This window comes from Onychostoma macrolepis, chromosome 23 (genome assembly GCF_012432095.1).
Source record: "Onychostoma macrolepis isolate SWU-2019 chromosome 23, ASM1243209v1, whole genome shotgun sequence".
In the NCBI taxonomy this organism is placed as follows: domain Eukaryota; kingdom Metazoa; phylum Chordata; class Actinopteri; order Cypriniformes; family Cyprinidae; genus Onychostoma; species Onychostoma macrolepis.
Genome location: NC_081177.1, coordinates 15,412,678 through 15,432,239, shown reverse-complemented (window position 1 = coordinate 15,432,239; position 19,562 = coordinate 15,412,678). Strand labels below are relative to the sequence as shown.

At 38.8% G+C, this 19,562-nt stretch overlaps 1 protein-coding gene across 1 annotated transcript; it reads right to left on the bottom strand.

The window, feature by feature from the left end:
- Positions 1–44: 44 nt before the first annotated feature.
- fam131c (family with sequence similarity 131 member C) lies at positions 45–19,132 on the bottom strand. Its single transcript, XM_058764186.1, has 6 exons — positions 18,866–19,132; positions 16,311–16,381; positions 15,997–16,090; positions 5,403–5,636; positions 4,047–4,145; positions 45–2,278 (listed from the first exon to the last, which is right to left on the bottom strand). The coding sequence occupies exons 1-6, from the start codon at positions 18,894–18,896 to the stop codon at positions 2,013–2,015; spliced, it is 795 nt and encodes a 264-aa protein (XP_058620169.1). The 5' UTR covers positions 18,897–19,132; the 3' UTR covers positions 45–2,012.
- Between the last annotated feature and the right edge of the window lie 430 nt (positions 19,133–19,562).

Genomic DNA, 19,562 nt, shown 5'->3' with positions numbered 1-19,562 from the left:
CTTAATATATTGTGTTGAAATTGAATTCCAGTTACAAACACAATTTCAATTCTGCTCACCACCCCGGAGCCTCTATCAACACAATTAAATCCTACTTCAAACCGTCCCCTGGAGCACCAAAGCAGTCACACACATAATCTGACACCACACGAGGATCACACTGTGTAAACTTCTATTAAAAGACCCTGGAGCATGATAACACTTGACCATTCCACCTCCCAACAGCCTCCTCTCTCGCCCTCTCCAGCTTCTGCATTTACTATAATCCCCTCTTCTACCTCATCCCTCTCTCTCTTTCCATCAACTTTCTTTGTCAGTGGAGTGTGAATAGGGCTAATTACGGAGAAAAGGCAGACGATTGTTATTCCAGCTCTCACTCTTTTGTCTCAGACACACGCAATAATTTTCTTGTTAGCAAGCGATTTCTGCCGCAATAGATCTTTTAAAGATTAAATCATAATTTTTCACATACAAAGGACTGCACAAAACGGTTGACACAATCATTAACACAATATGGAGGCAAGTTACTCAAAGTTATCTGTGGTAATACTTTTTTCAGTTCTACATTTATGTGGACCTTTTTTAAAAAAAACAAAAAAACAAAGCTGAAGTGTGTAATATTACTAAAATATTACATTAATGCTAATAATATTAATAAATCAATTTATTGCTACAAGTAAGCCATTTATAGTTTGATTTCATTTCATATTCCACTGTAGTATGAATATTATGAATATTATTTAATATTAATAATAATTTTCGATTTTTTCAAAATGTAAGCCATTTGTAGGTTGAGTTAATATTAAGATCATATTAATTAATCAATTAATTGCTACAAGTAAGTCTATATTTCTCATATTCCATCTTAATAATATGAATATTATTCATCTTAATTATTTTGAATATTTTTTACTGTAAGTAAGCCATTTTTACGTCAATTTCATCTCCTATTCCATCTTAATAATGTGAATATTATCAATCTTAATTAATACAAATAATATAGATATTCACAAATATTAATTATATTACATAATATTAATAATAGATCATCTTTTTTATACAACAAGTAAGCTATAGGTCAGTTTCGCCAAATCATGTAAACACTGGTGCCCTGATGGAATGTGAGTATTCCGACTAGCGACACTGGCTCGACCAATGGCATGAGTTGGGGGCGGGGCTTTCTTTTTTCCAACCAATAACAGATGGTGGGAATGTTTAGAAATTGTACTTGAAAACTGTCAATATTGTGCCGTTCTGTTTGGTGAGACTATTAAAAAGAACACACTTCAGCTTTGAGGATACATGTAGTCATTTGCTGTGTTAGACGTTTTATACTCAAAATCTCCATGGAAACATTTAGCGATATGAAAAATCCTTAAAATCTCCACCTCACTGTCCCAAGTAATGATTGCGGCTTTGCTCAAAGGCATAAGTCACTTTCACCCTCCAGAGTCCTCACAAAAGAATCCTATTCACCTCTGTAGTCCCATTGAGTCGTTCTTTGTGGAAATGCACCAGGAAAATGTCTGTGGAGATGAAAGCGTGTTTTATTTTGGCTCTTTCTTCTTCAGTCTATAGTGCTAATAGCCCCCTGTTTCTTTGTGAAAGGCTGCTGCAAATATCAACAAATACTCAGTGGAAGGTGAAAAGGCATGATGGTCTCGATCACCCCTCTGTCAATGTATTATTTTTAGATGCATTCATGTGCAATGACCTTTTACTTTATTCTAGACGTAATTGGTCTGACCCTGTTAACATAAAGTCCAATCTCCATTATCATTACTGCAAACAGAGACGCTTTCATTTGCAAAAAGGCAACGTGATATGGAAATAACATGTCCGTGTGTACAACGATCCCTGCGTTCATTGCTTGTCAAAGAGCTCAGCTGTGGCTATTACATACTTTAACGGTAAAGCGATAACCCTAGACATAACCTCATACGCTTCTCATCGAACACAAAGAACAGGCGAAAAACCTTTTCCTCTTTCGTTCCACTGTCATCATCAAAATTTCAGTTATAAAAAACCTCATCCTCCGACAGGGAGATGCTGTCTGCGTGTCGCACAGACCCTTCCATCGGCGAGATCCTCTGCTCCTGCGGTGGACGTTGTGTGTCCAGTGGAGAATGAGAATGACTGGGGGAATGAGACTGAGGAGGATGAGAAGGTGCCAGAGAGCTGGTGTCATCAGCTTCCATGTGCATTCTGTACAGGTGCTGAGGAACACCCATACTCCCTCCATCCAACAGGAACTGAGAAAGATAGAGGCCCTCGGGATCTGTGAAGACATCGTCATCATTGTGAGAGCAGAAATGAAAAAGACCTCAAGGGCACACATCTCCTATAGAATGAAAATGATAGCATAAATGAATAAGCCAATTAAATCCAAACTCAATATAGAGCTCTGATCTGCTCGATCCATGAGTCATCATGTCCCAGACACATTCAGACATTTCTGTTTTGCAGTCATTTATTCATGCGCCTGGCTGAAAGACTCATCAGTTCCAGAGTAAAATGTTTTTTGCACCTGGCTAAACAGGCCATTTGTCATTATCCTGTGCTTGCTACACGAGGGCTATCATCACCTTGTAATGAAATAACAGTATTTTTATACAAGCTGGGACAGCGTGAGATGAACCAGATGGTTAGAATGTACTGTGCTACTTTTATTCAATGGAGGTGAATATAAATATAATATAAATGGGATAATATATAATAATATATGGTTAAGTAAGTTGTGAGATCTTCAAAAAGACTATTTCCATTTACAGGTTTTGCTAGTGGACCCGAATAGCCAGTATATTTTCACATGGACCACACTGTAAAAAAAAAAAAAAAGTTGAGCCAACTTAAAATTTTAAGGCAACCAGCTTCAGCAGATTTTTGAGTTTTCTCAACTTGTCGTTTTAAGTTTATACAACAAAAATGTGAGAATCTCCCACAAAAATAAGTTGAGCAAACTCAAAAATCTGCTGAAGCTGGTTGCCTTAAAATTTTAAGTTGGCTCAACTTCTTTTTTTTTTTTTTTTTTACAGTGCAGTTAACATAGCTAAACTATCGTTATATCATATAAACAGAAAAATTTAAAGGTCTTCATAACAACGCAAAATAAAAGTTCGGTTTAACTTGAAGAAACTGGGACAGAAATATATTACCCAATGTAATGATACTATTAATAATAAAACAATTATTATTAAAACATTATTTTTAAGGAATATTTACCCCCAAAAAATGAGTTACCAGAATTTATTAACCTGAAAAATATAAATACACAACACAGTTTTTCTGAAAAAAAGAAAAAAAAAATCATTAGTTTATTAAATTAGTTTTTTTCATAACATCAATTATTTAGAGATGCTTTTGATGACGCTTTTTTTAATGAAAACATTAAAATGGAATCCAGTAAATTAAAGGGCACCTATTAATTAAAAGTCACCTATTACACCCCTTTTTACGAGAGTCAAAACGGCAGGCCTAGTGAGACTGACTTTGTTTAAAGGGGATTAAAAAATGAGGAGTGGGTGGATTTTTATTATTGTCGCGTGGTTGTGTTCACACACTGCCAACACACATTTATGTCCAAACACCATGTAAAAGTGGATTTTGCATAATAGGTGCCCTTTAACTGAAAACAGAATTTGGTAAAAAATAAAACTAAATTTGGGGAGAAAACGTATTTCATAGGGCCTTGAAATGTAACTTTTGTTAAACTTTTAATAAATTGCTGTTAAGTTTCATGATTTCAATTAATTAGACATGCTTTTTGATTAATAACTTTTTATGTAACCATTAAAACAGAGTCTAGAAAATTTCAAATAGAAAAAACGAAATCCAGAAACAATTAAATGGAAAATACAGAATTTGGGGATAAAAATTAAACGGAATTTGAGAAAAAACAAAACAGATTTCGTAGGACCCTAAATACTGGTGCCTATGAGGGTTCTTTATAGGCATCTGTGGTTCCATGAAGAACCTTTAACATCCATAGATACTTTCCATTGCAAAAAAAGGTTCTTTATAGGAGATAATAACAGTGGAATTAATACCTTGTACTGGAATTGTACTGCCTGTAGATTTATTTTCAACATCCTGGGACGACCAGGCATTCATCGCTGCCTCAGCCAGAGCAAACTGCTCTGCCACACCTGTGAGAGGAAGAAAGAGATCACATATACATAGAGGGCCAGAAAAAAAAAAAAAAAACATAATTATCCATAAGAAATATGCACTTACGTCAACTCTGCTTTTTATCACTTCACTTTTAACATTTAAATGAATATTCATGACAATTGCCAAGACCAAAAGTAGTATTTCACACCTGTTTGTCTGTTCACTGAAAACGAAAATTTGCTGAAAATGCACTCACCCTCAGGCCATCCAAGATGTAGATGAGTTTGTTTCTTCATCATAACAGATTTGGAGAAACTTAGCATTACATCACTTGCCCACCAATGAATCCTCCACAGTGAATGGGTGCCGTCAGACTGAGAGTCCAAACAGCTGATAATAGCATTGCAATAATCCTCAAGTAATCAACAGAACTTCAGACAATCAGTTAATGTCTTGTGAAGTGAAAAGACAACTTTTTCATTTGAGAAAGTAATGTTATGAATAGAGTACTTGTATTTTAGCTGGAAGCAACAGTTTAAAGTTAAAAACATCTTAAGGATGAATTTGTTTATTCCAAAATGCAGCCTTTCACTTCAAAAGATGTTAATTGGTGGACTGGAGTCATACTTGTGGATTATTGTGATGCTTTTATCAGCTGTTTGGGCTCTCATTCTGACGCCACCCATTCACTGCAGAGCAAGTGATGCTAATCAGTTCCAATGAAGAAACAAGCTCATCTACATCTTGGATGTCCTGAAGGTGAGTACATTTTCAGCTAATTTTTACTTTAAGGTGAACTATTAATTAAAAAACAGAAATCCTAAGATTTGAAATTTACACTTGTGAAGAAAATAGTAGCAGTTTTTGCAGTGACAATGTCACAAAGTCAATGCCAAGGCATTGCTATGTGGTTGTTAAAAGTGTTTTTAACTGTGTGGTTGCTAGGTGGTTGTTTACAGCCACAAGTTTAAAAAACCACCCCAATGACACTGTCATATTGTAAGTGACGATATCTGATCTGTTTGATCAGACAATGTAGTCAATATCCGATGTATCTACATTGGTTGCTATAGTACTGACTTGAGCATCAACACATCACAAGAGGAGCTATTAGTGTGGAAAGAACGAATGGAAAAACCCTGCATTTGTTCATGTCTATCATGCTGAACTCATGAGGCGCATAAAACAACAATCGAGGTATTACTGCAATAATACTTATTATGCAGGGCTGAAGTTTTGAGATTAGTTTAAACCTGGGTAGTTAAATGTTAAATATATAAACGCTGTGTCACCCGCAGCAAATCGTGCTTCTTTGATTTCATCAGTGAGGTGGGAGTAGAGCTGTTCGTCCTCCTGTAGTGCGGCTCCCACACCTCCCCATCCTCCACCATCTCTCGTCCAGCCACACCAGCCTCCTCCAGACGTCGCTTCCCCTCCCCAACTCTTCCACTCAATCAGGTGGGCGACTCGGCCCTGGGCCATCGCAGTGGGCTTAGTGATGTGGTCTTTAATAGTGGCCAGCAGTCCTGAAGAGATCGGAGGGATTAGCATGAGCGCAAATCAAATGAAATAATAGAAATGAAAAGAAGGAAGGAGGTGAAGAGGTGATGGTAAAGAGGGACAAAAGGGAGAAAGGATAAATCATCTGGGGAAAAAAGGGACGTAGAGCTTATTCTCTCCAAAGTCATTCAAAACTGAACAGCCTTTTAGGATTAGTGTCTGAAAGCAGGGACAAGAAGTCATTTTCAGTGGGTTGCACTTTAGGGCCCCATGGCATTTTTTTCAAAGCATTAGAGGCACAAATACCATGTTTTGAGAAATATTAGCTATGTGAAAGGAACAATTATGTAACAGCCTAGCATGAAAACCAACCTGGTCATGAAAACTGCATCTTTCCTCTTAAAATGGTAATTTTGGCCTGCAACACCTCAGAGGTCTTCACATTTATAATTGTATTGGAATGTCATAGTTTTGACACAATTTGTAGAATTAATTTTCACTTTGTAATAAATATAGGCCTATATATATATATGTGTGTGTGTGTGTGTGTGTGTATATATATATATATATATATATGTGACCACCCTGCTGCATGGAGTTTGTGTCATAACAATATTAAATTATTTGTATATATTTTGTTATGTATTTAGGTATGTCTATTTCTATTTACATGTGTATATAAGTTAAATTAAAATTACTTTAATGTGTTATAATGAGTTTGCACTGGACAGTCCAGCTGCATTTTCCGAATTCCTGGTGGCGGTTGAGAGAGAGTAGAGTTACCGTGACAACTGCAGCGCATCCTCAGACAACAAAGAGGACCGCTTGGGCAACCACTAACTCTTGTCTCTGTCTCTCTCATTTATTATTAAGGTTAGTTAAAGTTATTAAAATGTAATGCCAAACTACAGTTTACATGATTTAATGTGTTAATAATTTGTTTAAATTGATCATTTGTGTAATTGTGTAATTTTCATACCCGTTTCATAGAGAAGTTTATATGAGTCGTTTGCATACTACCTTTAATACTTACCGGAGTAGTTGATCTGAGATATTTATGAGTAAATCCAGATGTGTGGAAGATCTGCAACATTTCTGTACATATTATTATCTATTTATTTGTTGACTGTGATTTGATTTAAGTATTTATATGTGTTGATGACTACTGTGATTCAAAGTGTCTTAATGAAATACAATGTATATTAAAGACAACAAAGAGGACCGCTTGGGCAACCACTAACTCTTGTCTCTGTCTCTCTCATTTATTATTAAGAGAGTACTACAAATTTTGGAGGCACCGCTGGGATGTTTATAGGGTGGTTCATCTTCTTGATCAGCAGAGCCCCACCCTGTAACATTCATACTTACCTACAAGCAGCAGTGTGAAGCAGCTGAGTGAAGTGGTACTGCAAAACTGATTGAACTGTGCATAAGCCTGAGGTACAGTGACTACTAGAGGCAGCAAAAGTCAAGTCAGTGAGGTAAACATCCACTTTCATCATACTGTCAGCCACTGCAGATAAAGATGGATTCACTTCAGAGCCTTCACGAAGAAATAGGTGAACGGCTATGTGCACTAACACGAGGAAAGCTCATTGAACTCTGCCAATTCTTAAAAATCTCTGCAGAGGACACTGAAAACACAAATCGCCTGTCTTTAGTAAACCTCCTCAGTAATCATCTCTTAAGAAAAGAATTAGAAGAGCTGGAGGATGGAGGCATGGCCGAGCTTCTCAGCATCAATGAGAAATTAAGTGATTTGATGATGACTGATATAAATGGAACTGAGCTGAGAACAGAGTTAAGACCACCTGAAAGAGGAGAAAGTTTAGCTCAAAGACAATTGAGACAACTTGGCAATGCATCTGAATCATTGTCTGCCATGTATATAAGCCCTGCTGTGTCACAGAGCATGACAAGAAGACAGATAACGACTGACAATGCACGTGGTGATTCTACATCTGCATTACAGGGACAAATCCCACCAGCACTGTGGCGCAAAGACTTTAAAATTTCAGGCCTCATTGGTGAGCCAGGTCAGAAGGACAGATTGTCATTTTCAAGTCTTGCGTCAAATAGAGAGTGGGTTAAATAAAAGCTACCTTGAGCAAGATATTATTGATTCAGTCATTCGAGCGATCACACCTGGACTTCAGTTACGTAGTTATCTTGAAGGCAAAGCAGACCTCACACTTCCAACATTAAGAAGAATTCTCCGCTCTCACTATCAAGAGAAAATGCAACAGAACTATACAAACAGCTCACTGCAGAGGCCCAGCGTGCTAAAGAAACACCACAAAGCTTTCTCATTCGTGTTCTTGATCTGAGACAGAAAATTCTGTTCGCTTCACAAGAAGATGAGTCTGGCTTAAAATATGACCCGGCTTTAGTTCAAAACATGTTCCTCCATACCGTGTTGACTGGCTTACAGAATGACCGTGTTCAGAGTGACCTCCAGCCATTCCTGTCTGACCCCACAATTTCAGATGAAGTGTTGTTGGAGAGATTAAATGTTGCATGTTCCCATGAGACAGAAAGACAAAACAAACGGAAGTCCGAACGCAGTGTTGCTGTGCATGTCGCACAGTTAAATGAATCAAAATATCAATCAAAACAGACACAAGTTGACCTGATGTCGCAACTGCAAAGCTTAAGTAATGAGATAATGCAAATTAAAGAAACAATCCAACAGCCCTCACCTGCTTCTCAGTGTTTTGCGGTCAGTAACAAGGCTCCAGCTATGACGATGACTCGTCAGCCGCTACAAGATTTCTCACAAAGTTACCAGCCAGTAGCAGAGTGGAATAAAGAGCTGCCAAACCAAACATGGGGAATAAGTCACCCAACGCATGAACAACATCAGTATCCACTGCAACTCCACCACCCTAAATCACAACAGAACTCACAACAACAGTATATGACATCACAGCCTCACAGTCTGCAACCATGTTCAATGCCATTACAGCAGCCCCTGCTACATCCAACGTCAACACAGTATGCGAATCATCCATCACGATATGCAACCTCACAGCCTCGCCCACCACAGTTTAATTCAGCGCCCCAACAGTATACAGCAACATCGCCACTACCACAATACCCTCAGCAGTTTCGACAGCCACGTCCCCCAAGAACAAGACAGTGCTTTTATTGCCAGCAAAGGGGACCAGAGGAACTATGCACCCATTGTTATTGTTGTGGTAGCAGTGAGCACTTTTCAGCAGGCTGCAGAACCAGAGGTGCAAGATTTCAAAGTAGAACGCCTTTAAACGGAAATGGGTTGCCTCCACGGGACAGGGAGTGACCCGAACTGCAAAAATGTCCCACCAACGTCCAAAGCAGCACTTTGAGAATGTAGAACAAGAGTTGTCTGAGTTGCCTCCACTTGATCACATTTTAACTGCTTCATGTCAAGTTAACAAATATTCACCTGTCACTTCTCTCGTCGGCAAACAATGTCTGGTAACCTGCTACTTACAAGGACACAAAACTGAGGCGTTATGGGACACAGGTTCTCAAGTATGTATTGTAGATGAACAATGGAGAGACAAGTACATACCTGAAGTGAAATTGAAGGACATTTCTGAGGCAACAGAAGCTCCAGATGGCTTGCAGCTTGTGGCAGCTAATGGGACCAGTATGCCTTATGTTGGATGGGTAGAGATAACTTTCAAATTGGCTTCCCCTGTTGATAGTGTAAAAGAGTTAGGCATTCCTGTCCTCGTCTTAAAAGATCAAAGGTTATCCAAACCAATCATCGGCTACAATGTGATTGAACAAGTGATGAGACAGAGTGAAGCAAGTGAAGAGAATGAAGTGAGTAAAGGACGTTTGCACAAGATTGTCAAGTATGCCTTCCCTGGCATGAAGAAAAATAAGATACAGACCTTCATTAATCTTGTGACTACTGAGAATCTGGGTGAATATTTGGTGAAAACAATGAAAGACCCTGTGAACATACCAAAACGCACAATTATGCAGATACAGTGTCAAGTTAAAATGCCATATATGAAGCAAGACACTGTTTTCTTGTTTGAACCACATGTAAACCCACAGTGTACAGATGGTCTGGAACCTCTGGAAACCCTAGTAACTCTTCAGAAAGGAAGGCGTCCAGTGGTCAAGATCAGCATACAGAACATCACAGACCATGATATCAGGCTTGCAGGGAAAACTGAGCTTGGGACAATGCAATCAATAAAATCTGTACTACCAACTGCAGTATCACATTGTGCAACAACAGCCATGATCAGCGAGGTTCAAAAAACCACCAATGCTAATGAAAGTAACAGTGAAGAATTGTGGGACCCACCTGCTGATGTAAGCCACTTACCTTTGCACCAGCAAAATAAAGTAAAACAGCTACTACGAGAAGAGTGCCATTCATTTTCAAGGTCAGATGACGATATTGGGTGCATCAAAGATCTTCAACTAAGTATCTCTCTGACTGACAATACGCCTGTTGTCCGCATGTACACTTCAGTCCCCAAGCCACTGTATCAGGAAATGAAGGACTACCTGCATGATTTGATTGCCCAGGGCTGGATAGAGAAACCCATTCTCCTACTCTTCACCAATCGTATGTGTTCGTAAGAAAGATGGCAGCCTTAGGTTGTGCATTGACTATAGAGACCTCAATAGGAAGACACTACCTGATCGCCAGCCTATCCCGAGAGTACAAGACATTCTAGACAGTTTAGGAGGTAATGCCTGGTTTTCTGTATTAGATCAGGGCAAAGCTTACCATCAAGGTTTTATGTCTCCAGAAAGCAGACCATTGACAGCATTCAGTACACCATGGGGCTTATATGAGTGGGTTCGTATTCCTTTGGCCTCATGAATGCACCTGCAGCATTTCAGCATTTCATGGAAGAGTGCTTAGAAGGACTTAGAGATGAAATTTGTGTGCCTTACTTGGATGACATCCTGGTTTTCAGCAAGACATTTGATGGACATCTTGAAGCGATGAGAAAAGTGTTGCAACGTTTACAAGCCCATGGAGTAAAGCTGAAACCACGAAAGTGTGATATGTTCAAGAATGAGGTTCGCTACTTAGGCCGAATTGTTTCCGCAGAAGGCAGTAGAATGGACCCTGCAGACACTGTTGCTGTAACAACACTTAAAGAGAAAAGACCAAGCACTGTGGGAGAGCTACGGAAAATTTTAGGTCTACTGAGTTACTATCGCCAGTACATCAAAGACTTTTCACGAATTGCTAAACCCCTTTACGACCTTCTGAAGAGCAATGAGAAAAATGAGAGCACAAAGAAAAGAAACTACAAAGTAGTTACCAACAGAAAAAGTCACGTGGTGCCATCCAGTAAGCTGATCGAATGGACAGAGTACCATCAAGAAACATTGTCAAAGCTGATTGATTGTCTCGTTCAACCTCCAATATTGGGATTTCCAGACTTTTCAAAAGCATTCGTACTTCACACAGATGCATCCAATCAAGGTCTAGGTGCGGTCTTGTATCAGAACCAGAACGGAAAGTTAAGGGTGATAGCCTATGGTTCAAGAACATTGACCAATGCAGAGAGAAATTACCACCTGCACAGTGGAAAGTTGGAGTTTCTAGCCCTCAAATGGGCTATAACAGAAAAGTTTCGAGACTACCTATATTATGCACCTACCTTCACCGTGTACAGTGATAACAATCCCCTCACTTATGTGTTGTCCTCTGCAAAGTTAAATGCCACTGGATGCAGATGGGTTGCTGAACTTGCAGATTTCCATTTCACCATTCACTATCGCCCAGGTAAAGAGAATGTGGATGCTGATTCACTATCCAGAATGCCAGTTGATATAGAAACAGCAATGAGAGAATTTACAGAGGAGCTTTCATCAGAATGTGTGGAGCCACAATACAAGCTGTGGAGGTTCAGCACGACCCAGATCCACCCCTTACGTTAGTCTGTCAGTGTGCGCCAGCAAGCATGGAGATTGGTGATGAACCCTACAAATCATTATCAAAAGAGGAGATCCGGCAAGCACAAAGAGATGACACGAATGTCAAAGAAATCATAGACTACTTACAGTCGGGAAGTAGACCTTCTTCAAAGCAGTGGCGGTCAGCCAATCCTACAGTTAGAGGTCTAATGCGTGAGTGGGACAAGCTGGTGTTGGACGAGTATGGCATACTGCACCGCAAAACATCACAACGAATGCAGCTAGTGTTGCCTGCCCAGTTTAAGAGTACCGTCTTGAGGGAACTGCATGATGAGATGGGTCACCAAGGTCTTGACCGCACAACCAGTCTCATCAGAGATCGCTTTTTCTGGCCTTACATGAAAAAGGATATTGAACACTATGTGCTGAGAACCTGTTCATGCATAAAGCAGAAAAAACCATGCAGAGAGATTAGGGCACCCCTCAAGAGCATCAAGACGACACATCCATTTGAGTTAGTATCCATTGACTTCCTTCACTTAGACAAGTGCAAGGGGGGTTACGAGTATATCCTGGTGATCATCGACCATTTCACTCGATACGTGCAGGCATATGCTACAACTTCGAAATCTGGAAAAACTGTAGCAGATCGTTTGTTCAATGATTTTGCCCTGAGGTTTGGGTTCCCCTCGCGAATTCACCATGACCAAGGCAGGGAATTCGAAAATCAACTCTTTGATCAGCTCCAAAAATACAGCGACATCACTGCCTCTAGAACGACCCCTTACCACCCGCAAGGAAATGGACAAGTAGAAAGATTCAATCGGACCATTCTGCAGATGCTCAAAACTCTCACAGAAAAACAGAAATTGAATTGGAAAGAGGAACTGAATAAGCTAGTGTTTGCCTACAATTGTACTAAAAGTGAAGTGACTGGATTCTCACCTTTCTACCTCATGTTCGGTCGCTCTCCAAGGCTTCCAGTTGATGCATTGTTTGGCCTCAATCCAAACAAAGGTTCCATCGACCACAGTGAATATGTGGAGAGGTGGACAAAGGGTATGCAAGAGGCTTATGAGATTGCCAGTGAGCATGCAAAGAAGTGTACTGAGAGAAACAAAAGAAATTATGACCAAAAGTGAGATGTACTAGTTTATGTCCTGGCAGCAGAGTTCTTGTGAAAAATCTGGCTCAAAAGGGGTCCAGGAAAACTTGAAATTTCTGGGAGGATGAAGTCCACATTGTCATTCGCCAGGCTGCTGAAGATACTCCAATCTATGAAGTGAAACCAGAGCAGGGTAAAGGCAGATCGAGAGTGTTGCATCGTAATCATCTTCTCCCCTGTGATCACTTACCTCAGGTTACCACACAGACTCAAAATGCCACACTGAGAAAGCACCAACAGAAAAGCACAGCTTTACCTGCCGAGAGAAGGGAGGAACATGAGCCAGAGAATGACAGTGAAAGTGATGAAGAGTACTATGTGCAAGTTGAACCCTACCAGTTCAGAACACAGCCAAATAGTCATAATCAGATGGAAAAGGAAACCACATCACACCTGTTACATACTAGTGAGAAATCATCAGCTCAGTCAGAACAAATGCTCGAGTTGACAGTGTTGCCACATCAAGCTGAACAGGAACAAGATGTAATAGAACATGTTGACTTACCTGCTGGAGAACACTGCTTACCTGAACAACACTCACCTAGACAACACTTACCTGTCAAAGAACGACAACAACCAGAACATCACTCACCTGCACAGAGGAATCCTGCAGAGGAACCATCTAGAATCCGACAACGACGACCACCAAAGAGGTTCACATATGAAAATTTTGGAACTCCTACATGCTACAGTGTACAAAATGCAAGAAATGACTTTAATTCACACCCCATACACACATGGACACCAAATATGAATTCTTGGGTACCAATGCAGATTCATTATTCTCAGCCCTCACTTATCTATTATCCAGCAAATTAAAGAACACCAATGAACCTTCACTTGACCAGGTCTCAGGTGGCACTGCAGAACTGTACTGACAAACTGCATTGACATCATATTGACACTAACTGCCTAACTGATTGCACTTATCTGTTGCCAACAAAGGGACTGTGACACTCATAGAATAAACTGTTGTTGGGCCGAAAGAAAACATGGACTGTTTGAAGGCCTAGACAGATTAAATGGACTGTACACTTTGAAAGAACATGGACTGTTTAAAGGCCTAGACAAATTAAATGAGCTGAATGTTCTGAAACTTTCATTGAAGAAGCTCGGAGAACGGCTTGAAGTATTTGTTGCACTTGAACTTGACTGTTTCCTGTATGGACTTGATTCTTAATGAACATTCCTTAGTGCCTTGATTCTGGGACTGTTGTTTGGGGCACTAGCTCATTGGACTTGAATTCAGAAAAGCTGATAATCAGCTAACAAGGACTGTCTGTAAAACAGGAACATGATGAGTGATTATTGAATGTATGTACTGAATGTAAAAAAAAAAAAAAAAAAAAAATGAAAATTGAGAATAAGTATTGAAAACTGTGTGACCTGATACCTTTACAAGTGTGAAGTAAAACAATATGGACTGGTTTAGGGCTTTGAGTGTTTTGATGTCGGGACGACATTTTATTTTGTTGGGGAGAGTGTGACCACCCTGCTGCATGGAGTTTGTGTCATAACAATATTAAATTATTTGTATATATTTTGTTATGTATTTAGGTATGTCTATTTCTATTTACATGTGTATATAAGTTAAATTAAAATTACTTTAATGTGTTATAATGAGTTTGCACTGGACAGTCCAGCTGCATTTTCCGAATTCCTGGTGGCAGTTGAGAGAGAGTAGAGTTACCGTGACAACTGCAGCGCATCCTCAGACAACAAAGAGGACCGCTTGGGCAACCACTAACTCTTGTCTCTGTCTCTCTCATTTATTATTAAGGTTAGTTAAAGTTATTAAAATGTAATGCCAAACTACAGTTTACATGATTTAATGTGTTAATAATTTGTTTAAATTGATCATTTGTGTAATTGTGTAATTTTCATACCCGTTTCATAGAGAAGTTTATATGAGTCGTTTGCATACTACCTTTAATACTTACCGGAGTAACGTTAGTTGATCTGAGATATTTATGAGTAAATCCAGATGTGTGGAAGATCTGCAACATTTCTGTACATATTATTATCTATTTATTTGTTGACTGTGATTTGATTTAAGTATTTATATGTGTTGATGACTACTGTGATTCAAAGTGTCTTAATGAAATACAATGTATATTAAAGACAACAAAGAGGACCGCTTGGGCAACCACTAACTCTTGTCTCTGTCTCTCTCATTTATTATTAAGAGAGTACTACATATATATATATATATATATAAAGCTTAATAATATTCAGTTTCTTGCACAGACTGATCGCTTTGCTTCCTAAGACCTTAATACATTGCTAGGAGCAACAGGTACTAATTTTATTTTGCTTGTATATGTTATTTTGACTATTAAAGTGTCGGTAGCCATGGACTTGTATTTTTTTTGAAACACCAAGGACCATAGTTTCAGCTAAAAATCTTCTTTCTTGTTCTACGGAAGAGAACAAAGTCAACTACATCTTGGATGTCCTGAAGGTAAGTAAATTAACAGCAAATTTTCATTTTTGGGTGAACTATAAGAACTACAAACAAACATTTGGTCTCAAATTGGATTGCCCTTACTGAGTGATATAGGGTTAATTTTCAATCCTTTTTTGTTAGCATGTGTTTATTTATTTGTTTGTTTAATGTTTATTGCAATATTTTAATATTTATTGTAAATTACAAAACTATCAATATGTATTAAACTTTATTCAGACATGTCCCAATTTTTGGTAAACAAACTATTGCACTTTTTGTGCCCAATGCGCTTGGGAACAAGTGGAAAGAAACATTTCTACATAGACAAACTTGGTGCCTGATTATCGTGCAAGTCCTTACAAACCTATTACTTGAAGTAGCAATAATTTTGATTCCCCATGACACGTGTTTTATAAATTAATCCTCCTACTAGCATTTTTCCCCAAAGCGGTTCGTTTCTAGAATTTTTTGCAGTCGATCAGAGATTTGTGGTTCTTTTAGCCTCATTATACATATTCATCAGCTGGTGACTGCATTTATAATTAGACTGTAATGATCAAAAATGTTCTTTGGAAAAGCTTAAAAACCCATAACACATTATTAGTCTGTAATTAACTTTCTGAAAAGAGTGGGCCTGGAGAAATCGAGCAAAAAAAAAAAAAAACAGGCAGGAAAGGAAACAGGTGGCTAAAGAGCACTAGAGAAGGAGAGAGAGAGAGAGAGATTGTTCATAAATGAGAGATATGCAGGCAGAGGGAAATTACATTAGCAAGCTTCTGTAAAGGTCGACTGCTCTTCTGATTCAGACGAATGATTCCGAACGATAGCAAAAACCGAGCAAAACAACACACAGTGTGACGGTGCCTAACATGCGCTCTTTGCTCCTCACCCAGCAGGGAAGATGTAGCCAATTCTCCAATGTCATACCCGCTGCTGCTCCTTTTATCTGACATGCTGCCATTGTAGGGCTGATGGTTATTATCCTGAATAACATGAGAAGACAGGAAACACAAGACAGCCTAACATACCAAATAAAACCTTTGAGAAATCACATTTGCAAGTGAATCACAGGTGCTAATTACACCTAACAAGACACTTTTACCAGATCTTACACATTCAGAGTGCGAAAGCGCTCCCATGTATCATTGACATTTATACATCTCCATATAAACTCTCACTTTTGATTTTTGTGACAAAACACACCTTAAAGATGGGCTGTCCTTCAGCGTAAGAGTGAAGCTCTTCCATGGGGTGTTGCTGGCCACTTTGCAGGTCTAGAGAGACAAAATATGTTGCTGTTGATTGCAAACTGTTTATTTAATATATTTTCCAGTGACAGATAACAGTGTTTGTGTGCATGTAGCAGTTTGATCTGGCGTAGATGGACGGGACTCACTACTGTTGCTCCCATGTTTCCATAGCAACAAGAGATTGTCTTGACAACACCTCCCTGGGGATCCCCAATGTTCGAGAGCACATTTTTCGTCACCGGCCGCATCTCATTGAGGTTAGACCTCAAAGAGGACAGCTAATCTCAGACCTGTGGAGCTTCAGGCTCCCGCCAGCATGTTATTTGCTAACAGATATCAACTGACAATGCGTGACCTTTACAATGTCACACGTTGTGCGTGTCTCCCCCTTTACAACCCACCTCCCATTCATCACGGTGAAACTCCATCCATCTCACATATGCATTATACATCAGCTTTGACCCTGGCATTTCACGCTCCATGCTCCGCCTTAGCTACAGAGCCCTGGACCTTCTTCTAACCCCCACAGGACTCAAAGACAGACAAACAAACACTACCCTCCGCTCCCTGGGATTCACAATTCATCTGTGCCATTTCCTTGGAGGAGGACACCTTGAGGATGAAATGTCACCTCTTACCTTAGACTCCATTTGTAAATACCGTGACAGTACATCTGTGTACCCAGATTGAGCTGTCTCGCTGGCTTACGATTCATAATACACTTGTTTTATTCAGATGGGATGATACAAATGAGAACAGAATAATTTCCCTCTGGCGCTCAGAGGAAACTTCTCAGAATTAGCTGTGCTACTCCAGCGTCAACAACTGGTTCTGTTTGGCCTGTGCGACAAATAACTAAAATAAATCCCTCAGTGTAAGAAGACAGTCATTATGTAAGACATAATGTACACAGATACTCACAAAATCAATAAATATGTGGACATTAATATATTGATTTGAGAAGGGGTTTTTTTATTATTATTATGCAAGTGTTGATGAACAACCATTATCGCAAAATAAACCTGACAGAGTTTAATAGTTAGTATACAGCTACTCAACAAATCAATACATGAACATGAAACACTGATATGAGAATTATGTTTTAATTTTTATAGTCATTACATAAGCGATAATATACAAACATTATCACAAAACAAACCGGACAGATTTGAATTTTTGTCCAATTCAAACAAACCATTAACTGCGACTTTTGCCTCAATGAACTACTAATTTGCTGCTTATTAATAATTAGTAAGGCAGTTGTTAAGTTTAGGTATTGGGTAGGATTAGGGAGGTAGAATATGGCCATGCAGAATATGTGCTTTATACAGTAAGTACTAATAAACAGCCATATAAGTACTAGTAATATGTATCCTAATAAGCAACTACTGAGAACTAGTCTCTATACTAAAGTGTTACCTAATACACTTATAACATGAATAGGCCTTCTGACCAAATAAACAATTATGTTGACATGAAATATTGATATGAGAATTCAATACACATCTACATCTTTATAGACTTAATACAAATCTATTCACAATATGAATAAATAAGTGGACGTGAAATACTAATTTGAGAATGATTTTATGATTATTATTTTATTATTAGTCATGATAATGTACAATACAGGTTCATCCCAATTGGCATACTTATGCACTATTCTATGCCATTTTGTAGTATAAATAGTGTGAGTAGTGTGTTCACACTGGAAACTCCAAATAGAAAAAGCACACTTTAAATACCCGGATGATGCACTTAAGTGAAAAATCTAAGTCTGAAGTGTTGGACACTTCATGCACTCGAGTGTTGCAGCTTTAATTACGTGGCAGAGGGGGAGGTGCTATCTGATTAATGACAAAATAACCTTACATAATACAGCATAGTGCACAAGTACAAGTAGTGTATAAGTGCATAGTGTATAGTGCGTTATTTGGGATGCAGGTATTGACAGCTGTTATAACAAAAAATGAACCCCCGACAAATGTTAAACACTTAAATACACAGCAACTCAGAAAATTAATTAATAAAATGGAATGAAATACTGTGTATATATATATATATATATATTTATATATGGCGAATATTAGGAAATATCAGACCACTGGGAGGCACGATTGACCAATCAGAATCAAGTATCAAAATGCTGTGTAATATTTAATTACAGTGCAGTATGTAAGCATCAGTATTTTAGCAGCAACGCGCTCTTGCTGCTGGGGAAAAAAACAGTGCATCAGTATCAAAAACTATGAAAATTGCAAACAATAAAACAATTTATTCATATAGACTGCACTTATTTCAGTCACTCACAACTCTTATGTGTTTATTTTGCATTATATTTGAATAAGCTGTGGTTTTCATCACATTCATGCATTATCTAAATGCTCGAGATAAGCAGACAGGTGGATAAACAGATAAGAGTGAAGACCGGATGGACCAACAGGTAGGTTGATGGACACAGGACGGACAGAGACAGACAAACTCAGATACAATCAGGAAGAGACTGACCTTGGTGACCTTTGCAGAGGCAGGAGCCCATGTTCAACAGCTTAGCAGTTATCTGTTCACCATGCTGACTGAGAGTGGGGCGACGGGGAAAAATTAGCAACAGGGAGAGAGAGATGAGTGCGTGTTTGGTAGAAGGGGATCTGGAACAAGTAGAGAGAGCCAAGTGGATGATAGAGGTGGTGAAAAGAGAGAAGGCAAAAGATTGGTCCAGGATGAGGGAAAAAGGGACCTGGTGTCCATCCGGTACAGTGAAGCACTGTTTCTCAAGTGGGGATGGAAGTGAGGAGAGGGAAAGAGAGAGAAGTGGGGAAAACAGCACACAGACTGCGTGCACTCAGTCCCTCCCCTCCCCTCCTCTCCTATCTTCTCCTCCCCCTTCTGCTCTCATTTCCTCTCTCAGACCCAACTTTCACACCATTTACATACTGAAATTACTACCTTTTATTGAGGTTATATTAGGGATGCACTGATATCAAAATTCTGGCCGATAGCATTAAGTTGACCATTATTTTTGTGCTATGACTAATAACCGATAACTGGCTGATATTGAAATAAAATGATCTTGATTACAAAACAACATTTGTAAAATGATTTTGAAACTAAAACCTAAACCTTGAAGAAGAAAAAATAAAATAAAATCAATCACTTTAAATGCTACAAGCAAATTTAGGCATCAAAATATTATAATGTACAATAT